At 40.2% G+C, this 24,821-nt stretch overlaps 2 protein-coding genes across 3 annotated transcripts; one reads left to right on the forward strand and one right to left on the reverse strand.

Annotated features, from left to right (window-relative positions):
- Positions 1-2,524: 2,524 nt before the first annotated feature.
- On the reverse strand, positions 2,525-7,594 carry desi1a (desumoylating isopeptidase 1a). The gene is made up of 6 exons (XM_042393833.1): positions 7,079-7,594; positions 6,724-6,745; positions 6,148-6,217; positions 4,879-4,988; positions 4,224-4,346; positions 2,525-3,257 (listed from the first exon to the last, which is right to left on the reverse strand). Exons 1-6 carry the CDS (start codon positions 7,167-7,169, stop codon positions 3,167-3,169), a joined length of 507 nt encoding a protein of 168 aa, XP_042249767.1. The 5' UTR covers positions 7,170-7,594; the 3' UTR covers positions 2,525-3,166.
- An 858-nt stretch (positions 7,595-8,452) lies between these two features.
- On the forward strand, positions 8,453-23,008 carry flii (FLII actin remodeling protein). Of its 2 annotated transcripts, none has more exons than XM_042393830.1 (31): positions 8,453-8,559; positions 9,937-10,047; positions 11,583-11,654; positions 11,913-11,993; positions 12,227-12,474; positions 12,651-12,754; positions 13,022-13,197; positions 13,464-13,621; positions 14,060-14,144; positions 14,751-14,898; positions 15,068-15,198; positions 15,327-15,434; positions 15,653-15,757; positions 15,931-16,110; positions 16,225-16,307; positions 16,520-16,594; positions 16,851-16,934; positions 17,090-17,261; positions 17,431-17,538; positions 17,650-17,841; positions 18,044-18,142; positions 18,335-18,424; positions 18,572-18,711; positions 18,817-19,048; positions 19,226-19,380; positions 19,508-19,568; positions 19,664-19,792; positions 20,189-20,295; positions 20,431-20,536; positions 20,982-21,047; positions 21,166-23,008. In XM_042393830.1, exons 1-31 carry the CDS (start codon positions 8,497-8,499, stop codon positions 21,298-21,300), a joined length of 3,804 nt encoding a protein of 1,267 aa, XP_042249764.1. In that variant the 5' UTR covers positions 8,453-8,496; the 3' UTR covers positions 21,301-23,008. The 2 variants fall into 2 exon arrangements, with proteins under 2 accessions (XP_042249764.1, XP_042249765.1); XM_042393831.1 differs by lacking the exon at positions 8,453-8,559 and adding an exon at positions 8,686-9,169.
- Positions 23,009-24,821: the final 1,813 nt, after the last annotated feature.

Here is a 24,821-nt window from a genome sequence, read left to right on the forward strand (position 1 = left end):
CTACCATACTTAGATTACTTAAATAGGGAATAATATCCATAAATATCTGTTGCAATGTCACATTACAGGTAGCAGCCGGCAGCAACATACATCAGAGCAACAAAGGGTAACTTGTGCAGTAATACATTTCTGTGGTCAGGTTAGCATCTCAGTTAGTTGGTTAGCGGAAGGCAAAACTACACAACCCAGATTTACCTGAGCTTTCTAGCCTCTTCGGGGGGGGAATTAAGCTCAATTTGTTAATCTCTAAAAAAGCCCAATACTTGGTTAAACTTTTTTAAAATTAAGTTTTGAAATGCTTGTGCATCCAATCTTTTTGTGCATGTACACTAGAGAGATAATCAAGCCTCGAGTGCCAAGTGATGGTGACTGCTTGGAAGGTACAGTGTGTGTAAAGGTCATTTATTGCAGGAGAACATGAAAAGATGAAAGTCAATGCTGGTTTAATCAGTCTTTGAGATATCTTGTTTTGCTGTGCTTTTTTTCATCCTCCACTCTGTATCAGCAGGGAAAAGGCTCATGAGGTTCAATGTGGTTCATGTGTGTATCATTATCTTAATCAGATAAACCCTTAATGCATGTGATCCATGTATTCTCTTGACATTAGACAGCTACTGTATGTGTTCTTTCTGATGGCAGAGTATAATGCACTGAGATTATAGGCTGCGAGTGTTACTGGATCCAGATGTTGCGTAATTTCCTACAGTTAAGAATTTAATCCATGGTTTTGATCGTATGGTGAGTCAGACATTGATCTGCTTCACTGAGTTGAAGGTTACTATTTCTAACACCTTTCGGCTAAATAGTGTACTTAAGGTTTATTCATAAAAGGTTTTTCTGGAGTTTTCATACTCTAAAACTAACCATCAGATTCTTAACACAGACTGCACTGAAAGATACCATCTGTTCTATATGATAACCAAACCAACTCCCAAACAGTATGACTGTAGCCAAGCAGAGGGAAATGAAGGCACAGAGGTGTATTGTATATCAAACACACTCTGGTGGCTAATAAAGGACTTAAGCAGGTTGATATTAAGTTGACTATACACAAAGCAGTGTTTAGGACACTGTTCTAGATATGGTCACATTTACATTAAAAACATCTGTTGTGCTGTTTAGAATTAATCAGATGGCAACTATGGATTAAAAAAAGTATAACAAAATGTATCTATAATCACTGCGTCTCCCTCTGGAGCTGGTAACACAAGCCAAGAGGCACCTTTGACAACGTATGTCATATAACAGGGCTGTGATGCAGTTCACTTTCACCGATATTAGAGGGTAGATTTAAAACCAAAACTCATACTTTCTTAATTTTGTTCAACTTATTGAGAAATAATGAAGAATGCTGTTTTTGTTTTCAAAGAAAAGGGGATGAGGATTGTCTGTGAAATGATTTACAACACTGTGGAACTGCGAGGGCTTGTTTCTTCTTGTCCTGCTTGCTATATATACTTTTGTAATCAACTCAGCCATTAACAAATAATATCCAGGGTTTACTTTCATATAAACAGAAATAACTAGAATTTACAGTGAACTGATCCCAGCCCTGCTGTAGAGATATAGACTCGACAAGTTTTGATATCACCTCTAATCTTGAATTAGGCATCAATCACCTGCTGCATGTCACATCACAAACTGTGTGACCAATGGAATGATAATATAAGGTAAGTAGGTGACCACAGTTGGGCTGAATCAAACAGAAACAGAAGAGACAAATATAACAAGTACAAAATGAAATTAACTAGAAGCTACAAAATAACAAAAAAAGTAAAATAAAACATAAAAGTGCATAATTGAAAAAATGATTGACATTAAAAGACTTTCCAAAATGCAACTATCCTGTTCTTGCTTTCCATAAACCTGTATCTATTGAAAATCAATATATTAAACATATCTATGCAAACTCAGATTAATTCCATTGTAGTCAGCAGAGGATGATTCAGTATAATAATGTCAGTGGTCAAAAAATAATTGTATTAAATAAACATTGTAATACCTAAAAAGGGAAAATACTTAAAGTTTCAACTTCAACAATCAATTTAAAAGGAGTGTTTTGCACCTTTAGAAGTACTAAATTAGCTTTATGCACCAATGTGCAAGAGGTATTTTAATGTTGTAGGTTTAATCACAGCTATTAGATAAATGAAGCAAAGAAAATAGTGCAATAGTTCCATGTTGTGGAGTAAAACCATTGACTGTATATAAATATGGACGATGCGTCTCCTGCCGCTATGCAAAAGTGAAGCCAAAATATCTCCTTTCCAAGAGCGGCCATTTTGCTTGTGTAACGTCATTTGGAGCCAGATTCTGAGCAGTAGAATCGGGTGGTGGGATGGCGGTCCACAGGACACGCACCCTCAGCCGTCCCGCCACCTGACGGAGGTTTGAGAGCAGCTGTCACAGCTGTCAATCATGACCTCACACCCCCTTTTTATATTATCAATTAACTAATTAAAAACAAACTTATCAGAAAAATTAACACATGGACAAACATCAGCGTGACAAGAACTACCTGAAATGACAGAAACAATCTTTGGGAAAAATTGACCTGATGTGTCCTTTGATTTTTTAGTTTGGCTCATGTCCCATCTGCTGAGATGGAGGGGGCGAGATTTATGACCTATACTGCAGCCACCAGTGGGTGATTGAGATGTTTTGGCTTCACTTTTGGGGTGCTGTCATGACGTCCATATTTTATACAGTCAATGAGTAAAACTATAGTCTTACAAAATGTAAATGCTAAATAAAGTTGCAGTGCCTCAGTTTTGTTCAGTATATTAGTAGATGAAATATATTTTGTTACTCTTCACTTCTGAAAAAGTTTAATAATCTGACTTTCCACAGATGTACTTTTAAAGAGGCAACATTCCTCAAACTTAATTTTTAGTTAGCATATCTGACTATTATAACCTGAAATTCCATTAGCTTTTTTCTACTGTCTGAGTACTTATCATCACATTGCATTTGACCTAACCAATGAATAAATCAAACTTCATGAAGTGGGCAGTCAGTTCTTCCTAAGTAGCATTCACGATACCAGCTACACTTTATGGAGGAAATTATAAAGTATGATAAATCATGATGAATTTGAGACTTCTCACTGACTGACTACAATGGAAGTGACCTTAAAAACACTTTATGACATCGCTGCTCTCCCATGTTAGATGTTTCTTCCCCCGTTGATGACGTTACCTCCTGGAGGGGCGATGTGGATGGAGTCCAGAATGGGCCGCAGTATCTGGCCAAACGGTCTGAAGATGAAAGAAGGAGATTTCATCCATGTTTTGAACTGAATCAGTATACAATTTTTGCATTTTAGGTCTATCCCATAAATTTAAACCTAATATGTCCCTGCATATTAACAGACTGTGTCTGCAGCTACACCAGACACAAACATATTTTTGTTTTGTGGTGGGATTATGAGATCTTTCTACTTAAGAAATGTCATTTGAATCGGCTTTTATGGTGAATTTTTGACTCACAATTGAGTAGCTGTTCTTTCAAGGTCTTGCCAGAGAAAATATGTGAGGAAACCACCATATTTAATGTGACATTTACAGACAGTAGTCCACTCTGTAACACTCTATGCTACCATTCACTGGTGCATCTGAATAGAGTTATCACTTATGAAACAAACTTCAGAAGGCATGTTAATAAATATATATGCCAGCAGCTCCAATATAACATATGGGCCTAGTTTACTGTATTCTTATTGCAGCTGAAGCTCAGATCATTGTCACCAATTATCCATCTATTGTAATCTGCACTATTACAGCAGCAACTAGTGCTGCCTGTTTTCTGATATATGCAGCAAAGTCACACTGACTTTGCAGTAGAACTTGAGGCTCCTCTATGATTGGCCATGTGAATGTAAAAAAAGACTGAAGTGAGCCTTCAAAACAGTTCTACTGGTGACCAGTATAAACCCAAACTCCTCTGAGAGCCATATCACGTTTACTTTTTGGCTCACAAGTTTGACATTTGTGCAACTTCGTTCAAGATTGCATGACAGCATATTGAAATAGATGCACAGACCACATGTTTCCTGTGTTATAATAATCCATATGTTACATGATTTAGTTCTATGTAATTATAAATCTCAGTGTATCTGAGAGCAGAGAGGCATGATGACAATTTTAGCTGTTACTGAGCTGCCGTCTTGCTTAGATTCTATCGGTACACAGAAACAAATCTTGACAGACTGAGTGTAGACTCACGTAGAGAGGACTTCAGACGGAAGGTCGGTGATGTAAGAGGGGATGGACCTGCCCGTCAGGAACTGAGCCACCTCATTGGTGAAGGTGTTGCAGTTGTGCTCGAACAGGCGATACCTGTCACCTCTGAGGCAAGAGAGAATGGAAGAGAGTTGATGCTTCACAGTTGATGCTACACAACAGATGTCTTGCACTGACTAGTGAGTAACAAGTATAAAATCCTAACTAGATTTGACTGATTCATCTAACCTAAACTGAACTGATCAGACTTATAAATTTAACTACACATTACAATAAACAAACTTTGAAATGTATTGAGACTCCAACTTTTTTGAGGATTACTATATTTTTACAAAGAATGTGTCATTTAAACATGTGGGACATTAAACTCTTTAAATTCAGTGTGGCTCATTGAAATATTTGCACGAGGCACAAACAAGAGAGAAAAGCTAGTTGTCAAAGCACAAGCATAGGTCAAAGTTTTAGAATTTGTTGAATATGAATATAAACAAGGTGGTTTTCACTGCAAGCGCTGATAGTGTCAATTTTGTTCTCACTACTAAAGTTTAGTGGCCTGGACCGAAAGAACTAGTAGCTTTCCTGTATGAGGGAAAGAGGAAAAACTGTGCAAGGAGGAGATGAAGAACAGTAACTTAACCTGTATGTGCTTTCTCCCAGGGAAGAGAGATAATCCATAAAGATCTCCTCAGACACCTCGGTCTCACCCAGTTCCACTACTGTGTCTGGAGGACCCAGCATTGTCCCCCCCTGACGAACACACACAAAGAACATGTCTCACAAAACTCAAATATTATATTAGAATGATTGGAAATAGAAACCAAATCACTGATGTTTCATCAGTTCGATAGTTACTGACACAAAAGGACGTCTGAGGATGAACTGAACTGTGATCATGCACCAATAGCATGTCAGCAATTTAAAAGAACAGCAATTCTAGACCCATTGTTTGTTGGTATGTGGATGATTGCTAAAAGGTAAATTACATCATCATCAAGGGATAATACTTGCAGCACAGTTGGAACGGTGATCTGATAGCAGAAAAAAAGTTCAGCTATCTCAAACATCAGGTTTTATCAGGGGCAGAAGCATCTTTCTAAACCTGCTATTTAGCACAATCATGTAGGAAGAAACTGATCTCAGAGGAGGCTGCCATGGTGTACCAGTTTCTCTACCAACAGACTTTTTTCTGTCTGTCCTATTTCAGACTCCAGCAACAGGTTTGTTAGAGAATAAGGCTGGAAATATCTGTTATTTTTATATTTTTCTTACAGTTAAACTGTTAAAAATAACCAAAACTACTGACGCATTTATTTATGCTGCTGACTTAAGTATTGCGTGTGTATCCAAAGCTTATTTCTCTGTCACAGAGCTCAAAATATCGCTCATAAACTGATTACTCCTGTTTGAGTAGTGTTTGCTAAAAAAACTGTGCTGTAGTGTTGTAAAAACAATGACCCATTTTTTAAAATTTACATCTTCAGCAAGAACTAATGGGCTTGAGGCTGAGTGCCACAGACAAGGCAGGGAAATCAGAAAGTATTAAGAGACTAACACATTGCTAGTTTTGGTCTTTTCATGGGATTTGTTGAAAATAAGAACACACATAACGCAACACACACAATCTGAGTGATAGCAATCAAACCCAGAACCCTTTGGGTGTTTGTAGGCCTCTCTGCTGTGACTATAGTTACTCTCTCTGGTTCACTTAGAAATTTTATGTATCTTTTTTGTGTATCTGTGTATGATTTTACATCAAATAGAAGGGACTTAGCACCAAAAGAAATTATGACAGTCCATTATCTTCTGTCGGTGTGCAGCAGCCTGAGGTAGACGGCCTACATTTCTTTCATGAGCTTGTTTGATGAGACTTGTGAAACAAGAGTCTCTTCCCTTGTTACAGACTCACCGGCGAACAGCTGGAGATCCCCTCCCCTCCGAAGAAGAACTCATCACCGTATGCCACTATGGCTGTGTGCCTGGAAAAAAAAGCACATTTTCACAGTGGTAAATCTAGGGCAGAATGACTCGATATTACCCAGCATTATGTAAAGTTACAACTCAGTCTCAAACTATTATACTAATAACTACTACACTTTAAAGGAACAATCTAGCCTTGGATAGTTTCATGTTTGATTGAGGTGTGATTTGTTATTTTGTGACAAAGTGTTGTAATTGATTTTTGTAGTGTATCCCTCTATCCTACAACCCTTGTGACTAATTATGCTTCACTCCTAAATTCCCCTCCCCAAAAAAACAAAATTTGGACAGAAATAGACACACTGCCAGAAGCTGTTCCTAACAGTCATGTGTTTTACAGTTTTTAAATGCCTATCTTATCTGCTCTGGGACCAAAAATGGGTCACAGGCCTTTTGTTTGATGGATCCACTCATTACAGGAAAAACATAGTTTACATGACCCAGGAAGTCTGACTTTACGGTCCCAGACCAGTAACTGTCAAAGTAGCAGGAAGGAGACTCATACCATATACCATCCAGTTGCTTTCCTGTAACAGAAAGGAGAAAAGTCGTGTGAAGAATGAGGTGGCAGATGAATATTAACAATAGACACTATACAGCTTTGTGGAGCTGTAACTAACAAGTGGCATTTTTACCCCGGTAACGACCTTTTAACTAGTTCTTAGGATGTAGTAACATAAATCGCGTCACGTTTCGCAATTTATTTGCACAATAACGAAAATAATAGACCTTGATCACTACGTAGATCTGTACAGTGCATAGTAACAGCAGCATAGAAAACACCTCCATCCGGTTATTTGTTATTATTACTTAATTTTCCCCAAGGCCAGGCTGCATCGGATTTCTTTATCTGTACTCACCTAACATGATAGGACTGAGGCTGCGCGCCATTCCTCTGGATAGATCATAAATATACAGCTGTACATTGTATCTCGTAGCACTCTTATCCATAATTTAAGCCCTAAAATAGCCTTTTTTCTTCTCCTGTTAGCGGGCTAGAGCTAGGGACCCTTAATGGCACAGCTGACTGGGAGGTCCTTCAATGGTGATGTCATTACGTGTAAAAAAATACGTGCTAAACTTCCGATTCCATAACTTTCCAAGTAAAAGCTTTTACGGAGAAACGTCCGCAACACATTGTAAGCGTCCTTGAGAAATAGCTTTATTTTGAATGAAATCTGTAAATTTCCTGTAGCTAGCCTCGCTACTGATGACTTGACACAAATTGCAACGGCTGACGGTCTTTCTTGTCACCAGTAAAAACATAGTTCAATATGTCGTCCTTTTTCATTGAACTCAAAGTATTCTCTGCAACTTTTTATCAATCTAGTGCCCCACAGTTCAGGAGAGGAAGAAGAAAAATAAGTTTTGTTTGTTTGTTTGTTGTTTTTTGAATAAAGGTAATTTTATATGACGTTAAACTGATCACTTTGCGTCTCGTCTTTTCAACATTGTGGCAGATTGACTCGCAAGTCCTCCTTTGAAAGTGGGACACGTTCATGGATGTAGTGAAATACATTTGTAAAGAAACACAACTAATCATGTATTTTATGAATGTCAGTATACAGCAGGGTTCTGAGGGGGAGAATTAGGATTATTTTGGCACTCAAACCAACCATTCAATTAAGCTGGTAGCCAATGATATAATGCTATACTGTTAAAATGAAAAAAATCCTGAATGAAGAAAAAAAAAGACTGTTTTAAAAGAGTCTAGAGTCTGAAATAAGAAATGCGCACGTACAGTCAGTATGCTCCAAGATTTTCTCTAAAGGAATCTGATTATATTGGCTACCTTTTCTGTTAAATTATCTTTACTTCAATATAATACCGAATTGTTTTCTGTTGTTGTCTTACAGCAATGTCGCACATGTTGTAAGTGATGCTTTCTAAATTATATAATAAAAACAAAAAATGTGGCCATATTGCACCGAAAGCGCCGCTAAAAATCTTTAAAAAAAAAACCAAAAAAAAAAAAAAACCGTCGTCTGCAAGTCTGCAGACAGATTTACCGCGATATTTTTTTTTCCTAGGATGGCGACGTTATGACCCGCCCTACTCTGCTTTTGATTGGCTTATCCCGATGTTCTTGCCCTAATCCTAACCAATCTCACTCCTCATGCCTAAACCTAACCAACCCAACCAACGAAGGCAACGAATACTAGCCCATCAGAGAGAGAATAGGGTGGGTCATCACTTCGCCATCCTAGAAAAAAAACAAAAATTGGCCCACCGGACCAAAATAGACTGGTGAGGGTAGAGCAGCTGACATCAACCAGAAATGGCTGCCACCGGAGTTCTTCCCTTTATAAGGGGGGTAGACCTCAGTGGAAACGACTTTAAAGTAAGGATTTTAAGCAATATTTGTTGATTTTATGCCCATAACTTTCTGGCAACTAGCACACCTAGCGAACCACCTAAAGTTAATCCAAGTTGAGAGACTCAGAACAACAAACGGCTAAAGCTCGCTACAACACTAGCTTAGCTCAGCGTTACTAGCATTGGGCGTTAGCCAGTTGTCAGATGGTTTTTAACATGGACAAGCGTTGCCACACAGATCTCGGCCAACAGCGTCCTGTCGGGCGGTTAACAGATTTTTGTCTTAAGGGAAAGGGTTTGTTAACTTTGATTATTCTGAGTAGCCGGGGATAGGTTAACTGAGGTGGTTCTCATTTCCAGCGTCACGCTAGCTAACTTAGCTTCACTGTTGGCTCACTCCGTCTGTCTGAGCTCCGTGTCAGAACATGTTATCAGCTAGATAATGCTATGGCCAAACACAATATGTAACATTACAGAGTTTGTTGAGTGGCTTGCAGCTACCCAATGTCGTCATATTTTTAGGTTTTGACACACTTTGCAGGCCTAAATTTGGAGATAGGGAAAGAAAAGCAGCCCGGGCTGGCAGCAGTGACAGCTGAGATCACCTGGCATGTAACGTTATTTTAACCATGGATGTAAGATCTTATAATACATCTATGATTTGAACTGACAGGACTATTTGTGTAGAGTTTAGCTACTTAACGCTTCCTGCTATGTCAGTATGACTTAAGTCCACAGAAGCTAGTGAAATAACTTCTTGATTTATCAGTGTGAAGCTGATGATTCATGTCTTATTTTCAGTGAATGTATGATTACATCAGTTTTTGCCACAATGTGTCTGAGTTTATAACGACTGTAAACGGAAATTGCCATGTTTCCTATCCTGAGTGTACACTTAACATCACAGATGGCCAGAATTTTTTTCTGCATTTACTCAAGAACGAGTGAAACCAACAAGGGCAATTTCATCTCTTAAACATGTATTTAGACACATTCACTAAATTTACTGCTCTCATTCTCCTGCATTTATAAGGTAAAAAGTGAGACGTTTTCACACATTTTGTAATAGTAATGATGTTGAACATTTCAGAAAAGTTTACAGTCAAGACAGAGTCTTTTTTACTTTATTAGCTGGCATTGTATGAAATGTTCTCTGCCATTTGTAATTGAACAAATCTCCATGTACTGTGGTAACACTGCGTCTTAGATCTTATCTAAATATTTCAGGTTAATGTAAATAAATATCAGTGTTGTGTTTTAAAGGTCTTCATCACAGTTTAGTACTGCTGTACTGAAAAAAAACACAGCATTGGTAAATAAAGTTTGTTTCATTCGTCATCCTGACAATATGTATCTTCTTCTTCTTCATCTCCCACCTCTTCCTTTCTCTCCATCTTTACAGGGTGGGTACTTCCCAGAGCATGTCAAGTGTATGAGCAGTCTACGATGGCTGAAACTGAACAGGACAGGACTGTGTTACCTCCCAGAGGAGCTGGCCTCTCTGCAGAAGCTGGTGAGACATTCAGAGCTATTTTTCTAGTTATTGGCTTGGTTTCACATCTCTATACATGTAGTCATTAATTCATAACATTAGTGTTGTTGTTCTGTCATCCCATCTAATCAGATCTTATTATAGTTAATCAGTACTCTTCTCCTTTGATATAATTTAGTTTTTCTCCACTTGGTTTTGTCTTTTGTTCTCTTTTCACTATGTGAATTTCCCAGTGAATTAGTTTGAATCCAGAGAAAGTTCAAAAGGTTTTTTAAAAATGATGTTGATTGGTGACCCACTGAAGATTTTGTGGTGGAGGAGCGGTATATCCCATTCAGTAAAGACAGAACAGACATGAGCAATGTTTCTCATATTCATGTGAAATTTTATTGTTTGTCATAATACAGTTATACCACTATTACAACATTTTTATAATCAGTAGTAGTAATAGTGGTACATCGTAGTCATAGGTGATTATTTTCATTAAAGCTGCAGTGTGGAACTTTTACATACAAATGAACGTCTGCTACCTTCAAGCCCTTGCCAAATGAGTTCACACAACACAGATTAAGCCTATCACTGCAAGATAAATCTCTCTGTATTTCACACTATATGAAGGTTATGAATCTCATGTCAGGGGCAACACTCCTGCACTGGCTGTTTGCCTGTTAAACATGCGGCTCCTCTAGACTTTCCAAATATTATAGGACCGAATGGATCAAATTCTGATGGTGAAACAAGTCATTTCGTGGGGGTTGTGACAGGTTGTTTTGACACTCAAAACAAGTTATCCACCACTTTACAGCTGCAACAGTAGGTTATGGCCAGTGGTGTACTGGCTATCAGGCATACTGTTTTGGGACAAATCCCTTTGGGCTGGTGGACCATCAAATCATATCCGTTTTTACCGGCCCTCTCTGTGTGCCTGTCATCTGGGGTGTGCATGAGAGCACGCTGAATGCTTGTGTCAGGCAATCACAGCCGAGTGCCCCCCTTTACTATCACTGCCAGAAGGGGGAGACAAAAGTCCCGCACTCCAGCTTTAAACTTTTGTTTGTTGTTTTGTACTATGATATTAGCTTGGATTGGTTTAATTGGTGCGCCATTCATCGCTGCACTGTTGACAGCTGTGTTGTTCATCTCATGATAAATGTGGTTAACAGAGGAGCTCGCACTAGCAGATTGTTTCATCTCATTAGTGAAACCTCACCTGATTAAGAACAAGCAAAGTCCTGCTTTGATCCTCAATATCTGTGACGGGATTATCTAATCTGAACCTCCAAAGATGTGTTCAACAGGCCACGGTGAAAAGATGATCTGTGCTAACATGCTTGATCTTATGTGTTGGTAAATAAGATTAGTCTGTTATCATGACTAGCAGTCACAGTGTCTACAGTGTGTTTAACTGAACATCTGCCTTGATTTTATCCTGTTTCCAGTTATGTAATTCTATTTACAGACAACTGGGCATTAGTGCACAGCTTGCAGGACATATTTGTGTCATTGAGGTTTTATTTGTGCACACAAAACCAGTGACTGTGTTTTTCTCTCTTTAGGAACATCTTTCAGTCAGTCACAACAGCCTGACCACCTTACATGGAGAACTGTCCAGTTTACCGAACCTACGGGTAACTGACACACACACACACACACACACACACGCATAAGAAAAATAATACACAAAAAGTACACATATCCTAGATTTCTTTGTAAATGATATGCTAGCTGTTATCAGTTGTTTGTTTGTACTGTTGAGGGATGTTACACATGGGTTTTCCGGCCTGACCACCATGACCTCTCTTAACTTGTGCTGTCACTGTTTACATGTATAAAAATGTGTTATTTAGTTATAACCGGGCCCTAATTGTGTTTGACTGTGTGTGCAGGCGGTGGTAGCTAGAGCCAACAACCTGAAAAACTCTGGAGTCCCAGATGACATCTTTCAGCTTGATGACCTCTCTGTGCTGGTACACAAGAATCTTACACACATTTCCCCTTCTCTGCTACACAGCCTTAAAGACATTTTTACAGTCCACCCACACTTAACACCTATCACCTCTCCTGACCCACATCCATGTGATCCCTCTTTTGCAATTGATTATGAAACTTTACTCTCCCCAAACAATAAATATGTCATGCAGACAATATTAACAACTAAAACAATATTATGTTTTTACACATTTCCCTTCTTTTCCATTAGGACTTGAGTTACAACCAGCTGACAGAGATCCCCAGGGACCTGGAGAACAGCAGGAACATGCTTGTGCTTAATCTGAGCCACAACAGCGTCGACTCCATCCCCAACCAGCTGTTCATCAACCTGACAGACCTGCTGTATCTGGACTTAAGCGACAACAAGCTGGACAGCCTGCCACCGCAGATGAGACGCCTGGTCCACCTGCAGACTCTCATACTGAACAACAACCCGCTGATGCATGCCCAGCTGCGGTAAAAAGACATGACTTTGTTTCTTCAGTGCTGCCTCTATCCTGACCCCTCCTCACACTTTTACCCAAACAACCACAGATTCCAAGGTTCCATGTTAGGTCTGAAACAAAGTGGTTAATTTGGTTAGAAAACAGGAATATGAATTTATTTTGTGCTTTCTTTGTGTGTCTGAGCAGCCAGCTGCCCGCCATGGTGGCTTTACAAACTCTCCACCTGAGGAACACCCAAAGGACCCAGAGCAACATGCCCACCAGCCTGGAGGGACTGACACATTTAGCAGGTAACACACACAAACACACACTTTTCCTTTGTTACTTTTAGGCCACTGATTTAGTGACATCACACGTTTTCCCTCTTGCTTTCACATCTTGGCCACCAGACCTACATTTTTTTTGTAACATTCAGATTTTCATACATGCGTGGCTTTGTATATATACTCACACTCTTCATCTATCTGTTACTGCCAGCAACATTCACACACAGTGATACATACTTGTTTTCTACTTGTTACAAACATGTGTTCCCTTTTATTTCTGTCCTCTTCCAGATGTTGACCTGTCATGTAACGACCTGACTCGGGTACCAGAGTGCCTCTATTCACTGGGCAGTCTGAAGAGACTCAACCTGAGCAGCAATCAGATCTCAGAACTGTCCCTCTGCATCGACCAGTGGACCCAGCTGGAAACACTTAACCTTAGCCGCAACCAGCTCACCTCACTGCCTGTAAGGATGATAATCACATTATTGTGTCTTTCTTTTTTCTACCAGTGTTTAGCAGACATGTTTGGAAGAAAACAACAAAATTTCAGTCATCTCCGTTATATTTGGGTGGTGGCAAAAATCTAAGAAATGCATATTTAATAATCTGGACAAATGAAACCAAAAATATCTCTAAGGCTTATTAGGCACAAGTTATGTTGACCAAGTGGTTATATATATTTTTTTTTAAATATCTAACCTTCAAAGTTTGCCTGTGTGTCTCCATCCAGTCTGCAATCTGTAAGCTGTCCAAACTGAAGAAGCTGTACGTAAACTCGAACAAACTCGATTTTGACGGCGTTCCACCAGGTGTGGGCAAACTGTCCAGCCTCACTGAGTTCATGGCCGCTAACAACAACCTGGAACTCATCCCCGAGGGACTCTGCAGGTGAGCTTAACACATACACACACTATAGGATGGATACCCAACCTGAGGCCAACAGGACCCGACAGCGGATTGTGGATGCTCTGACTCATCAGCTGCCAGTCCCAATCATGCAATTTTCGTTGCTAGACTGATATATTATGAATTGGCTGTTCATACAAGTTAATCTTATTTTGTAGAAAACAAGAGTCAGATTTTCAGAGTCAGCAAGAGTCGGTCTTATAAACTGAATTTAAGTTTCCCATCTAAACACAAACTGACACAAGAACCAAATAGTTTAGAGTTCAGCACTTCTTAATTGTTAATCATTATGAAGAGTTCATTTCACACAGCCAAAGGACGACATAGATTTGTATTGACAGAGTCTGTATGTGTGGCACATTTTATCACCACACAAGAATATGAGGTTATGTGAATATGTGGTTTTGTGTTGTTGTGTAGGTGTGGCAAGCTGAAGAAGCTGGTGCTGAATAAAAACCGCCTGGTAACGCTGCCGGAGGCCATCCACTTCTTGACTGACTTGGAGGTACAAACACTAAACTCACTAGTAAACTACTCAGATAATACTACACTCAAGGCACCTACATATAGCATGTATATTGGGTGAATGCTGCTGAAAAAGAGTGGCTGTAATCTCCCTCATGTACGCAGAGAAAACTGTTGAGTAAAATGGAAAGTATGTACAACAATAAGAAATGATAGAGAAAAGAAACAGGATAAAGTTTGTTCAAGCAATATTGAGTGACAGAAATGTCATTGGTCACTACAGGAAAAAAATGTTTTTAGTCATTATATTGATGCTGTAAATTATTTGAAATGACTATGATTATTTTTAAAAATTAAATAAAATCAATATACAGTGCATTTCAACGTCCTATAGGAATATTACACACAACTTGAATTTATGAAGCAAGTAGTGCTCAGTAACAAAAAGTGTTTTGGGTGTGTGTTTTTTTTTAGTTTGACTTAGTTTGAGTAATATTTACTCAATCATAATTCTTCTTTAATATATATATGTATGTAGTATATTTTGTTAAATATCACTTTATTCTTACTAAATTCTTACTGATGTAGGAGAAGAATCACAATCTGATACACACAAACCCTTTCACATGAATGTACCTCTTTGTAGATACTGGATGTGCGTGAGAACCCCAACCTGGTGATGCCTCCTAAACCAGTCGACAGAGGAGCAGAGTGGTACAACATCGACTTCTCCCTCCAGAACCAGCTCCGGCTGGCTGGGGCCTCACCGGCTACTGTAGCTGCTGCTGGAGGAGGTGTGTGTGTGTGTGTGTGTGTGTGTAAAGTTTAGACATGAATGGATTTTGTTATATAACATTTACATCCACTGTCTTCGGTTCTACCATAAAGCCGAACTTGTGTGTTAAGTCTGTATCCTCATATGAACAACTATCTTTAAGTGAGCGTGTTTGTTCATGTGTGCAGGAGCCAGCCCCCGAGATCCCCTGGCGAGGAAGATGAGGCTAAGGAGGAGGAAGGACTGCGCTCAGGACGATCAGGCAAAGCAGGTGCTGAAGGGCATGAGTGACGTTGCACAGGAGAAAAAGAACATGGAGGTAAGGGGAAAAAGATAACAGAGGATGAAAGGACAGTGGAGAGAGTGATGGCTGCGATGGAGGAAGAATAGCGGATACAAAAAGGTTGATTTGCATTTCATTTACCAAGAACTCTGCTAATTTTGCAGGAAAACGGGGACTTGAAATATGCAGATTTAAAAATCCGGCGCTGGGACAAGAGTCTAGAGAAACCTCAACTGGACTACTCTGAGTTCTTTATGGAAGACGTGGGCCAGGTAATGTGTGTGTGTGTGTGTGTGTGTGTGTGTGTGTGTGTGTGTGCTCTCTCCGTCTTCAGCAACCAATCAGCGCCTTTGAACAAGGCACCAAACACACTCCCCTCTTCTTCTATCATTGGGTGAAGTGTTGATTGTATATATGTTAGATTAGATTTTGCTGCTTTTCATTGTACAAATATCAGTAAAAATATCTCTTCTTTTCCTTCTCTCTACAGGTTCCAGGAGTATCAGTGTGGCAGATAGAGAACTTTGTGCCCATGCAAGTGGAAGAAGCTTTCCATGGCAAGTTTTACGAGGCTGACTGCTATATCATCCTCAAGGTAACACGTGCTATCAATCTGCCATCATTTACAGAGGATATTAATTAGATTTGCATCAGACATATTGGATTAATACAACTAAATAGATCAGTCTAGACCACTGTTGGAACGCCTGCATGTTTTCTCCCTGTATCCCTCTAATTCTTTCCGCATTCTTCTCTTTGCAATTGTAGACGTTCCTGGATGACAACGGAGCGCTGAACTGGGAGATCTACTACTGGATCGGCCAGGAATCCACAATCGACAAGAAGGCTGGCTCTGCCATCCACGCAGTCAACCTCAGAAATTTCCTCGGAGCTGAGTGCAGGACAATAAGGGAAGAGATGGGAGACGAGAGCGAGGAGTTCAGCGCCGTACGTATAAACACACTGTTCATACAAGCAAATGAATCAAGGCGCATAAGCATAAACTGCACATAAACTGCTACGTGCTGTTGTAAATGATGAATGTGTTTGTCTTGTGTGCAGGTGTTCAACAATGAGATCTCCTACATTGAGGGAGGAACAGCCAGTGGCTTCTACACTGTGGAGGACACAAACTATTCTGTCAGGTAGACTGGAAGACACTTATCTTTTTAGAATACGCACCTTACATCAAATCCAGTTGTCTTCTTTATAAGTCAACTCAAATTTCCTTTATTATCGTACTTTCTTTAGATGTGTTTGCGTTGCTATCCAGGGTCTTGTCTGTCTCTTGCACATTTATACATAATTATTTGAGCAGTTTTTCTGAAAACAGTTTTAAATTCTTGTGTTTTATCAGGTTGTACAGAGTTTATGGCAAGAAAAACATCCGACTGGAGTCTGTACCTGCTAAGGCCTCCTCCCTCGATCCTCGGTAACTCTCACACACCCTTTCTGCCATATACACCACAACATACACACTGTCTTATTTTGCCACACACTCTGTCCCTTATATATGCAGGTTTCTAATGCCTTTGTATGCCTGCTCCCTCCGTGTTTCTGCATTTATTGCACATATGCAGTCGATTAGTCGCTCATTTTTTTTATTACTGCTATTTGATATGTACACTCATTTAATGTGGAACTTGGATCATTGTGTTCACAACATCCTGTCTTTCTCCTCTTGGCAGCTATGTCTTCCTGTTGGACACAGGGCTGGAAATCTTTATCTGGAGAGGAGCCAACGCTACACTGAGCGGCACCACGAAGGCACGGTAAGACACAGATCAAGCGCCAACACACTGGAATCATACATCCTTCAGTGCAACAAAAGTTTTATAAACACCCCAAAAGTTAGGGTTAAAATTCAGCTTGGGGACTGATTCCAGCTCATAAATGCAGCGATGCAAACCTGTGTTTCATCTTTCAGGTTATTTGCAGAGAAGATCAATAAGAATGAGCGGAAGGGGAAGGCAGAGATCACCACTATCATGCAGAACCAGGAGCCTCCGGGGTACTGGGAGGCGCTGGGAGGACAACCAGAGGAGATCAAGAAACACGTACCAGATGATTTCTCTCCTGTCAGACCTAAACTATACAAGGTAAATCCTTCAGACAATACTACTACTCTGTAACTGACTTCATCCTGTGATTTTTACTTGTTGTGGACTACGGTGGCAGTGCAGTTTTAAGATAGTGTAGGTGTAATGCAAATGAGTGTACATCTGGTCAGTGTTGGCTTGAAGTCATATGTCTATCATTGTCCTGTAGGTGGGCTTGGGTCTGGGCTACCTGGAGCTGCCTCAGATTAACTACAAGCTGTCAGTCGAGCACAAAGACCACAAGATCAAACTGGACACTCTGCCAGAGCTAAGACTGGTATGTCACTGGAATATGATCACATCATTTCTTTCAGTTTTTATCAAATCTATTTTCATGAAATTTGACCCACTGTCCTTTGTCCCCCACTTTCCATCTCTCTCTCCTCAGGTGCAGTCTCTGCTTGACACAAAGTGCGTGTACATCCTCGACTGCTGGTCTGACGTCTTCATCTGGATCGGGAGGAAGTCTCCACGTCTCGTCAGAGCTGCCGCCTTGAAACTAGGTCAGGAGATCTGCTCCATGCTGCACCGTCCCAAACACGCCTGTGTCACCCGCAACCTGGAGGGCACCGAGTGTCAGGTATGAAAAAATATTATACTTGATTTAACTGCTTTGTTGTACTGGTCTTGGTCGGTGTTGGGGTTGTCTCATGTAATGGTAAACACACTGTTTAAATTCTATGATAGTGTGAAGTTTATTTGTGTTTTACGTACTTTACCTCAGTGTGAAGTTGACCGTCGTCACTCTCTCTTCTCTTCTTCCTCTTCGTCTTCTTCCTCAGGTGTTCAAGTCCAAGTTTAAGAATTGGGACGATGTGTTGAAGGTGGACTACACCAGAGCAGCTGAGACTGTACAGCAGGGAGACAACCTACAGGGCAAGGTCAGTGATACGAGTGTGTGTGTGTGTGTGATAGCAGGCTGCCAGTCAAATGCTACTTATAAACTGAAATGGGTCCAGTGATTCATAAAATATGTTCTCAAAATATTCTTGTTTTTAAACATAAAATGTCAAATGTTAAATTCAGGCAGCTTTTTTTTTTTATTTGTGTGTTTATCTGTGTTTTTCTCCCAGGTGAAGAAGGACGCAGAGCAGAAAGACCAGATGAAAGCCGACCTCACAGCTCTTTTCCTGCCCAGGCAGCCGGCCATGCCTCTCACTGAGGTAACAACACACACACACACACACACACACACACACACACACACACACGGACAGATGGTTATTCCTTTCTGTGTAACTCCCTATTTTAACAAGGTAAAGCGCACAAACTCTTCCTTCACTTCTTGGATATTTATCTTTTCTGTCTAGGCTGAACAGCTGATGGAGGAGTGGAACGAGGATCTGGACGGCATGGAAGGATTCGTTTTGGAGGGAAAGAAGTTTGCTCGCCTGCCAGAGGAGGAATTTGGACACTTCTTCACTCAAGACTGCTACGTCTTCCTCTGCAGGTAAGTGAGCGTGTGAGTGTGCTGATGTCTGGTAACAGAGGTGTGTATGCTCTGTGATTTTTCTGCATTTGAAATTAATGCTCTTATCTCACTGTACTTTTGTAGATACTGGGTGCCTGTGGAGTACGAGGACGATGAGGAGAAGGATAAGGGGAAAGAAAAGAAGGAGAGCAGAGGCGGTGAAGGAGAGGAAGAGGAGGAGGACAAACAGCCGGAGGAGGACTTCCAGTGTGTGGTGTACTTCTGGCAGGGCAGACAGGCCTCCAACATGGGCTGGCTCACCTTCACTTTCTCCCTACAGAAGAAGTTTGAGAGTCTCTTCCCTGGAAAACTGAAGGTATGGCGATAGATTTGTGTACATCATTTTAATCTGGGAAATAATCATGTATCTATTCTTAATGTTGAATCTTAAGTTTTAGTTAAGATCCATCACAGTATAAGCCTGATCTCTGCTCTTTGTGTTTTTTATAATATTGTTCTGAACTGAAAACTGTTTTCCTGTGTCGCTGGTCAGGTGGTGCGTATGACTCAGCAGCAGGAGAACCTTAAGTTCCTGTCCCACTTCAAGAGGAAGTTCATCATCCACAAAGGGAAAAGGAAACAGAAGACGGATGGCGCCCAGCCTTCCCTCTATCACATACGCACCAACGGCAGCGCACTTTGCACCAGGTAAATACAATATGTCTCCTTTATATCAGATTTGTTCACACCAGCTCTGACACACAGTGGTCATAAGAATTAGTTTCTGTCCTCACATCACATCTTGCATCTCTCTCTCTCTCTCTCTCTCTCTTAGGACCATCCAGATTGGAACAGATTCCAGCAATCTCAACTCAGAGTTTTGCTTCATCCTCAAGGTTGGGATTTTATTTTATCTTACTAAGACAGTCCTGTCTTCTTCTTTGACAAAGACTTCTTCGTAGGTTTCTGTGTAACACTACGTTTTCTGCAGGTACCATTTGAGAGCACAGACAATCAGGGCATCGTTTACACCTGGGTGGGCAGAGCTGCTGACCCTGATGAAGCCAAACTGGCCGAGGACATCATGAACAGCATGTTTGATGACACATACAGCAAACAGGTGAGTGTGTGTGTGAGTGAATACTTAGTAGGAATTGGTTCCTTTATTGATTTCTTTGTCATTTTCATTCTGTGTGCAACTTGAATTCCTCAAAACTACCCTGAAAAATATTGTTTTCATCTCTTACTCTTCAATAGACGTTTCAGCTACTTTTAACTCTGATTCTTCAGCTGATGATTTCAGCGCTTACTCGTCAGCTGACAGTTCCAGTGGTACAACACCCTTATACCAGCGCTAAAGCTTTAGCTTATGTCATGTCTGTCTGCATGTCTTGTTATGAGTACACACAGTCTACATGCATGTAATCATGTCTCCTACAAACACCAATAGTAGTTTGTTTATGTTTGCTTGAAAGTATAGTTTGTCAAAACTAATTAATCAATTTTGTCTCCTTAGGTCATTAATGAGGGGGAGGAGCCAGAGAACTTCTTCTGGGTGGGGATTGGTTCTCAGAAGCAGTATGATGAAGATGCAGATTATATGAAATATGCTCGGCTCTTCAGGTGAGTGCCAGTTAGCTGTTTTACAAGTAGGTATCATCAGGTCATTATAAATGAATATGTAATACTGTCTGCTTCTTTCTCCTTCCCCTCTATTTATTTATGTATTTATGTATTTTCCTCCTCTCCTTCCTTCAGGTGTTCTAATGAGAAAGGTTATTTCTCTGTGTCAGAGAAATGCTCAGACTTCTGTCAGGACGACTTGGCTGATGATGACATCATGTTGCTGGACAACGGCAAAGAGGTAATAATCATTGATCATGGATTTGTTTGACTTTCTACAGTGGAATCAGTTTGGCATCATATTAAGGTGCAAAACAACAAGAAGAAGCCACAACAACAGGCAAAATGGATTCTCATGGGTGGGGTACACATGAAACATGCTGTCTGATTTCCATTTGGGGTGAAGAGTTTTGATTTTCCCTACGGCCAAGGTCGTCTTCTTTAATTTCTGGCGGACCAGGCAGGGGAAGTGTGTTGCTGCCTCCTGCCGGTTAAAAACAACAACACATTTGTTTGCAGAAAGAAATGATGTACGTGTTTATTTGCATATAGACAGTCACTCTAATGCCAGGTGTGAACAGACATACTTGGAGCTGTCCACTTGCGATCGGATCACCACACATGTCAATGCCAGGTGTGAACAGGGCCTTGGATTACATCTTTTTCCCTTCCTTGTCTTCTCTCAGGTGTACATGTGGGTCGGTACTCAGACCAGCCAGGTGGAGATCAAACTGAGTCTCAAAGCCTGCCAGGTCAGTGACAAACTGCAGATTGTATGTTTGTGCCGGTGTTGGTTTTATTTATCCATCTCTACATCTTACTAACCCATCTCATCATCATCCTCCTCCTCCTCCTCCTCCTTCTCTCCAGGTTTACATCCAGCACATGCGCTCTAAGGACACCGAACACCCCAGGAAGCTGCGACTGGTGCGGAAGGGAAACGAGCCTCACTGCTTTACACGCTGCTTCCACGCCTGGGGGGCTTTCAAAACTCCCCCCGCATAGACGAACATTCACACGCACAAAAACGCTCACACGTACATTAAATTGATTTGCTGCCATGTAATTTTCTTCCAGTAAGATGATAATGATGATGATGATGTCTATGCCTAACTTAGCTTTACCTGAACCCTGACTTCCTCCCTTCTCCTCATCCTGCTCAACACTGCTGCTCAACAGCCTCGCAGAGTTCTCCCTCTCAGGCTCACGTCTTCTTAATCGCATAACAGCTCACACCCCAAAACAACTGAAAACATCTGTACAGATTTTAAGTTTAGCAGAACATCCCTTTCAGTGAAAATTCATCCGGTCAAGAGGCTGCTGGCTTTCTCGGTTTCCTGCTGTTTGGGAAAGACGGCAAAATATCAGATTTTTTTTCTACAAGCTTTTCTAGCCGCAGCTCTAAATACTGTTGAAAGAAGAGAATTATGTTTTGAGATAAAGGAAGGTGTACAGACGCTTTATAAAAACCCAAAGGGAGGTGAATCCCAGACATATCGATCTGTTCCGCTGCTTTCACGTGGCTTGTGCTGCATGGTCAATAGTTTTTTCAGGGGATGAGGGACATAGATCGCTCCTCCATGCTTAGTGCCATTTTGCGCAGCTCAGTCGAAGCAGTTCAAGGCAGATAAAAGTTGATTTTACAGTTTGTATTATTTTTTTCTTTACTGAGGAGCTGAACAGAAAACAGCACTATAATTGTTTTTCTGAGGAATGTTGGTTTATATATATATATTTTTCTGTTGTATGACTATACATGATATGTGTGTGTGTTTACCCCAATGCGCCTTCACTGAAACGGGGTGTGCCCCCTTTCCCAGTCTGTCTGGTCTCACCTTCTGTAAGTTGTCCACTGATCTGACAGTTGCTTCTTGCCAGATGTACCCTGAAAGAGACACGTTTGACTTCTGAAATCACAGCAGACGTCAGCGTGCAAGTTACAGTTTGTGAGACAGCCTCGTTTTTTACGTTTAAAGTCAGATGTTTAAAATGTTGTGCGATCAGTACAACCGGGAGATCCTGACTTATTAACTTTACTTATTAACAACAATACCGCGACAGGCTTCATTCAGCTTCTTTCTTGCTTTTCTGGAGCTTTGCTAGGATTTCAGAAGAGGATGAGAAAGTGCTAAAGAGTTTCTTTCCAAAATTTTATGGAATTTTTGAAAAGGTTAACGCAAGATGTTCAAAATTCTACAGGTTTAAAGTTTAGACATTTTAGTCAGACACTGATCTAAATTTGCTACAACTTAAAAGTGTTGCTTTTTTCAAATATGTTTCTCATTTTGGAACAAAACTTGTAACTTTTTTTAAATGCAATTTTAATGGGAGATCTAGTGCATCATATCAGAGACATATCTCAAGTAAAGGGACAGTAGTTTCGTTTATGGTTAACAGATTTCTGATCGGTTTGACTAGTTCTACAGCAGATCGTTTGGAGTACATAACACAACTGCTCATGATCATGTGACCTGTGCGTTATGCAGGCATTGGTCCGAGCAGTATATCTATATATGTCCACAAATGGCTGCAACTACAGTACCTTTGTTTTTGTTTCTTTATACTATATTTTGTGGGGTGAACTGTATGCCTGTTAGTGTGTTTGAGTCTCTCACACACACACGTGTGTGTATATGAATATGTGTACATGCTCCTGATGCCACCTGCAGATGCTTTATTTATGTATTTTATATTAAAATAAAATCTCACATCACATATTGTCATCTGGCTTTTCTTAGTTACCATCTAGTGATCTGAGTCTCTTGTAACTGTCATGGCATGTTACATTTAAGCAGTGGTGGGAAGCAACAATTTTAAGATGTGATATTTCTTATTTCCAAACATACATAGTCTCACTTTCAGGTGAGACTATGACGCACATGTTATAAACTCCACTAAAGCACAAAAAGCCTTTAAAATTAGCCACAACTCTTGTCTGAAATATTTTACCTTTTTTTTTTTTTTAAGTACAAACCAAACACAGCACACCAAATCCCTTAGAGAGAGTAAATAATTTTATTAACATTCACAATTCTTCATCAGCCAAAATGCTAAATGACCCGATTAAAATCCTACGCACAAAACTGAATGACAAAAGTAAAAACAAATTCATCTTAATTGTGGAATTTTTAAAAAAGCTAAATCGTGCCAGCTGTAGCATGAAAGGGTTAATTATCTGAGTGTCAACCAGAACACCGACAAAAGCTAACACAAAAGTAAAAAGGCATTAACATGATTCCTACCTGTTGAGCTACATAAGTTAGTAGTGAGGTCCCTTTTTTTTAACTTCTTATATTGTTTAAGGTGATGTGATCAAAAAGCTTGAATACTGAGCGGTTTGTAGGAGGCTCTAACATGTTACTCTATCATCGGCCTGCAGTTATAAACCTGTCTGTAAACCTAGATATAGATACTGTATATATTTTTGTATTTTACACAGTAAAACCTTTTTAAAAAAAAGGGGGGAGGGGGGGTTAAAAATACTGGTGATCAAAGCTCTGTAGCCAGCCAATATTACCCACAATGCACCAATTCACAGAAACCCAAAGAAATCTCCTGGGTGCATCATAGTACACAGTACATTACACTTCGCATTCACACTGACTTTGCCTCCCTCGCCACACTTCCCTGAGTCCCGTCAAAAGATTTCTGCATGAGATGATGTAACGTTACGAGAGGAGGGAGGATTTAACCAAAGACTCCTCGTGTCACCACATTCTTCACCTTCGTCCCCTTCTCTTAATGTTTGAGTCACTGAAAATAAGCAGAGTAGAGAAAATACGTCTTTTTCATCCGTCCTGATTTTACCAAACGTAGAGCAGAAATTGAGGATAAAAACAGAAACTTTATTCTCAAAAACACTGACGTTACTGTTGACCTCTCGACAATACTGTAACTTCACATCGCATGGTCCCGGTGAGCGTAGCTTCCTTATTGGAAGAGGACAGTGATGTCACGTGGGTCACATGTAAGAGGGATTAAAACTGGAAGAGCAGCCCAATGTTTCACAGATGTCTCTCAATATGAGGCTGCTTAAAGTATTCACAGCGGGTGTGTCGTACCATGTTGTGCTCCTGTGACATCGCCGCCCACCTCCTCCTTACATGACATGTGGCCAAATTATTCTGATACAAATAGAAAACTATAGTTAAGACAAGAATGCTATTTCCGATTGAGGCCATGCATGTAGAAATTAAGGTATTTCAAAAAGGCGTCAAAAATATTATTTCATCTAAATCTGCTTTAGTCCCAAACAGCTGCAACAACACCTTCGCTTCACTCTTGGTGATCATGTGTGAACGCAGGCTTAAAGCTCGACTACTCTCTTCTTGCATCTTCCTGCTCTACAGCATCCGTCATTATAAAATACCTTTACTTTGCCCAAAAGCCATACAAAAACATATTTAGCATCAATCTTTGCAATACAAAACACCTTCATTAACCCAGCGCTCTTTTTTTTTTTTTTTTCTTCATTAATACGAAGAGCTTAGTAGACAGAGAGCTTGTTTAAACCTTTGTGATGATAT

The sequence above is a fragment of the Thunnus maccoyii genome, chromosome 18 (assembly GCF_910596095.1).
Source record: "Thunnus maccoyii chromosome 18, fThuMac1.1, whole genome shotgun sequence".
Taxonomy (NCBI): Eukaryota; Metazoa; Chordata; class Actinopteri; order Scombriformes; family Scombridae; genus Thunnus; species Thunnus maccoyii.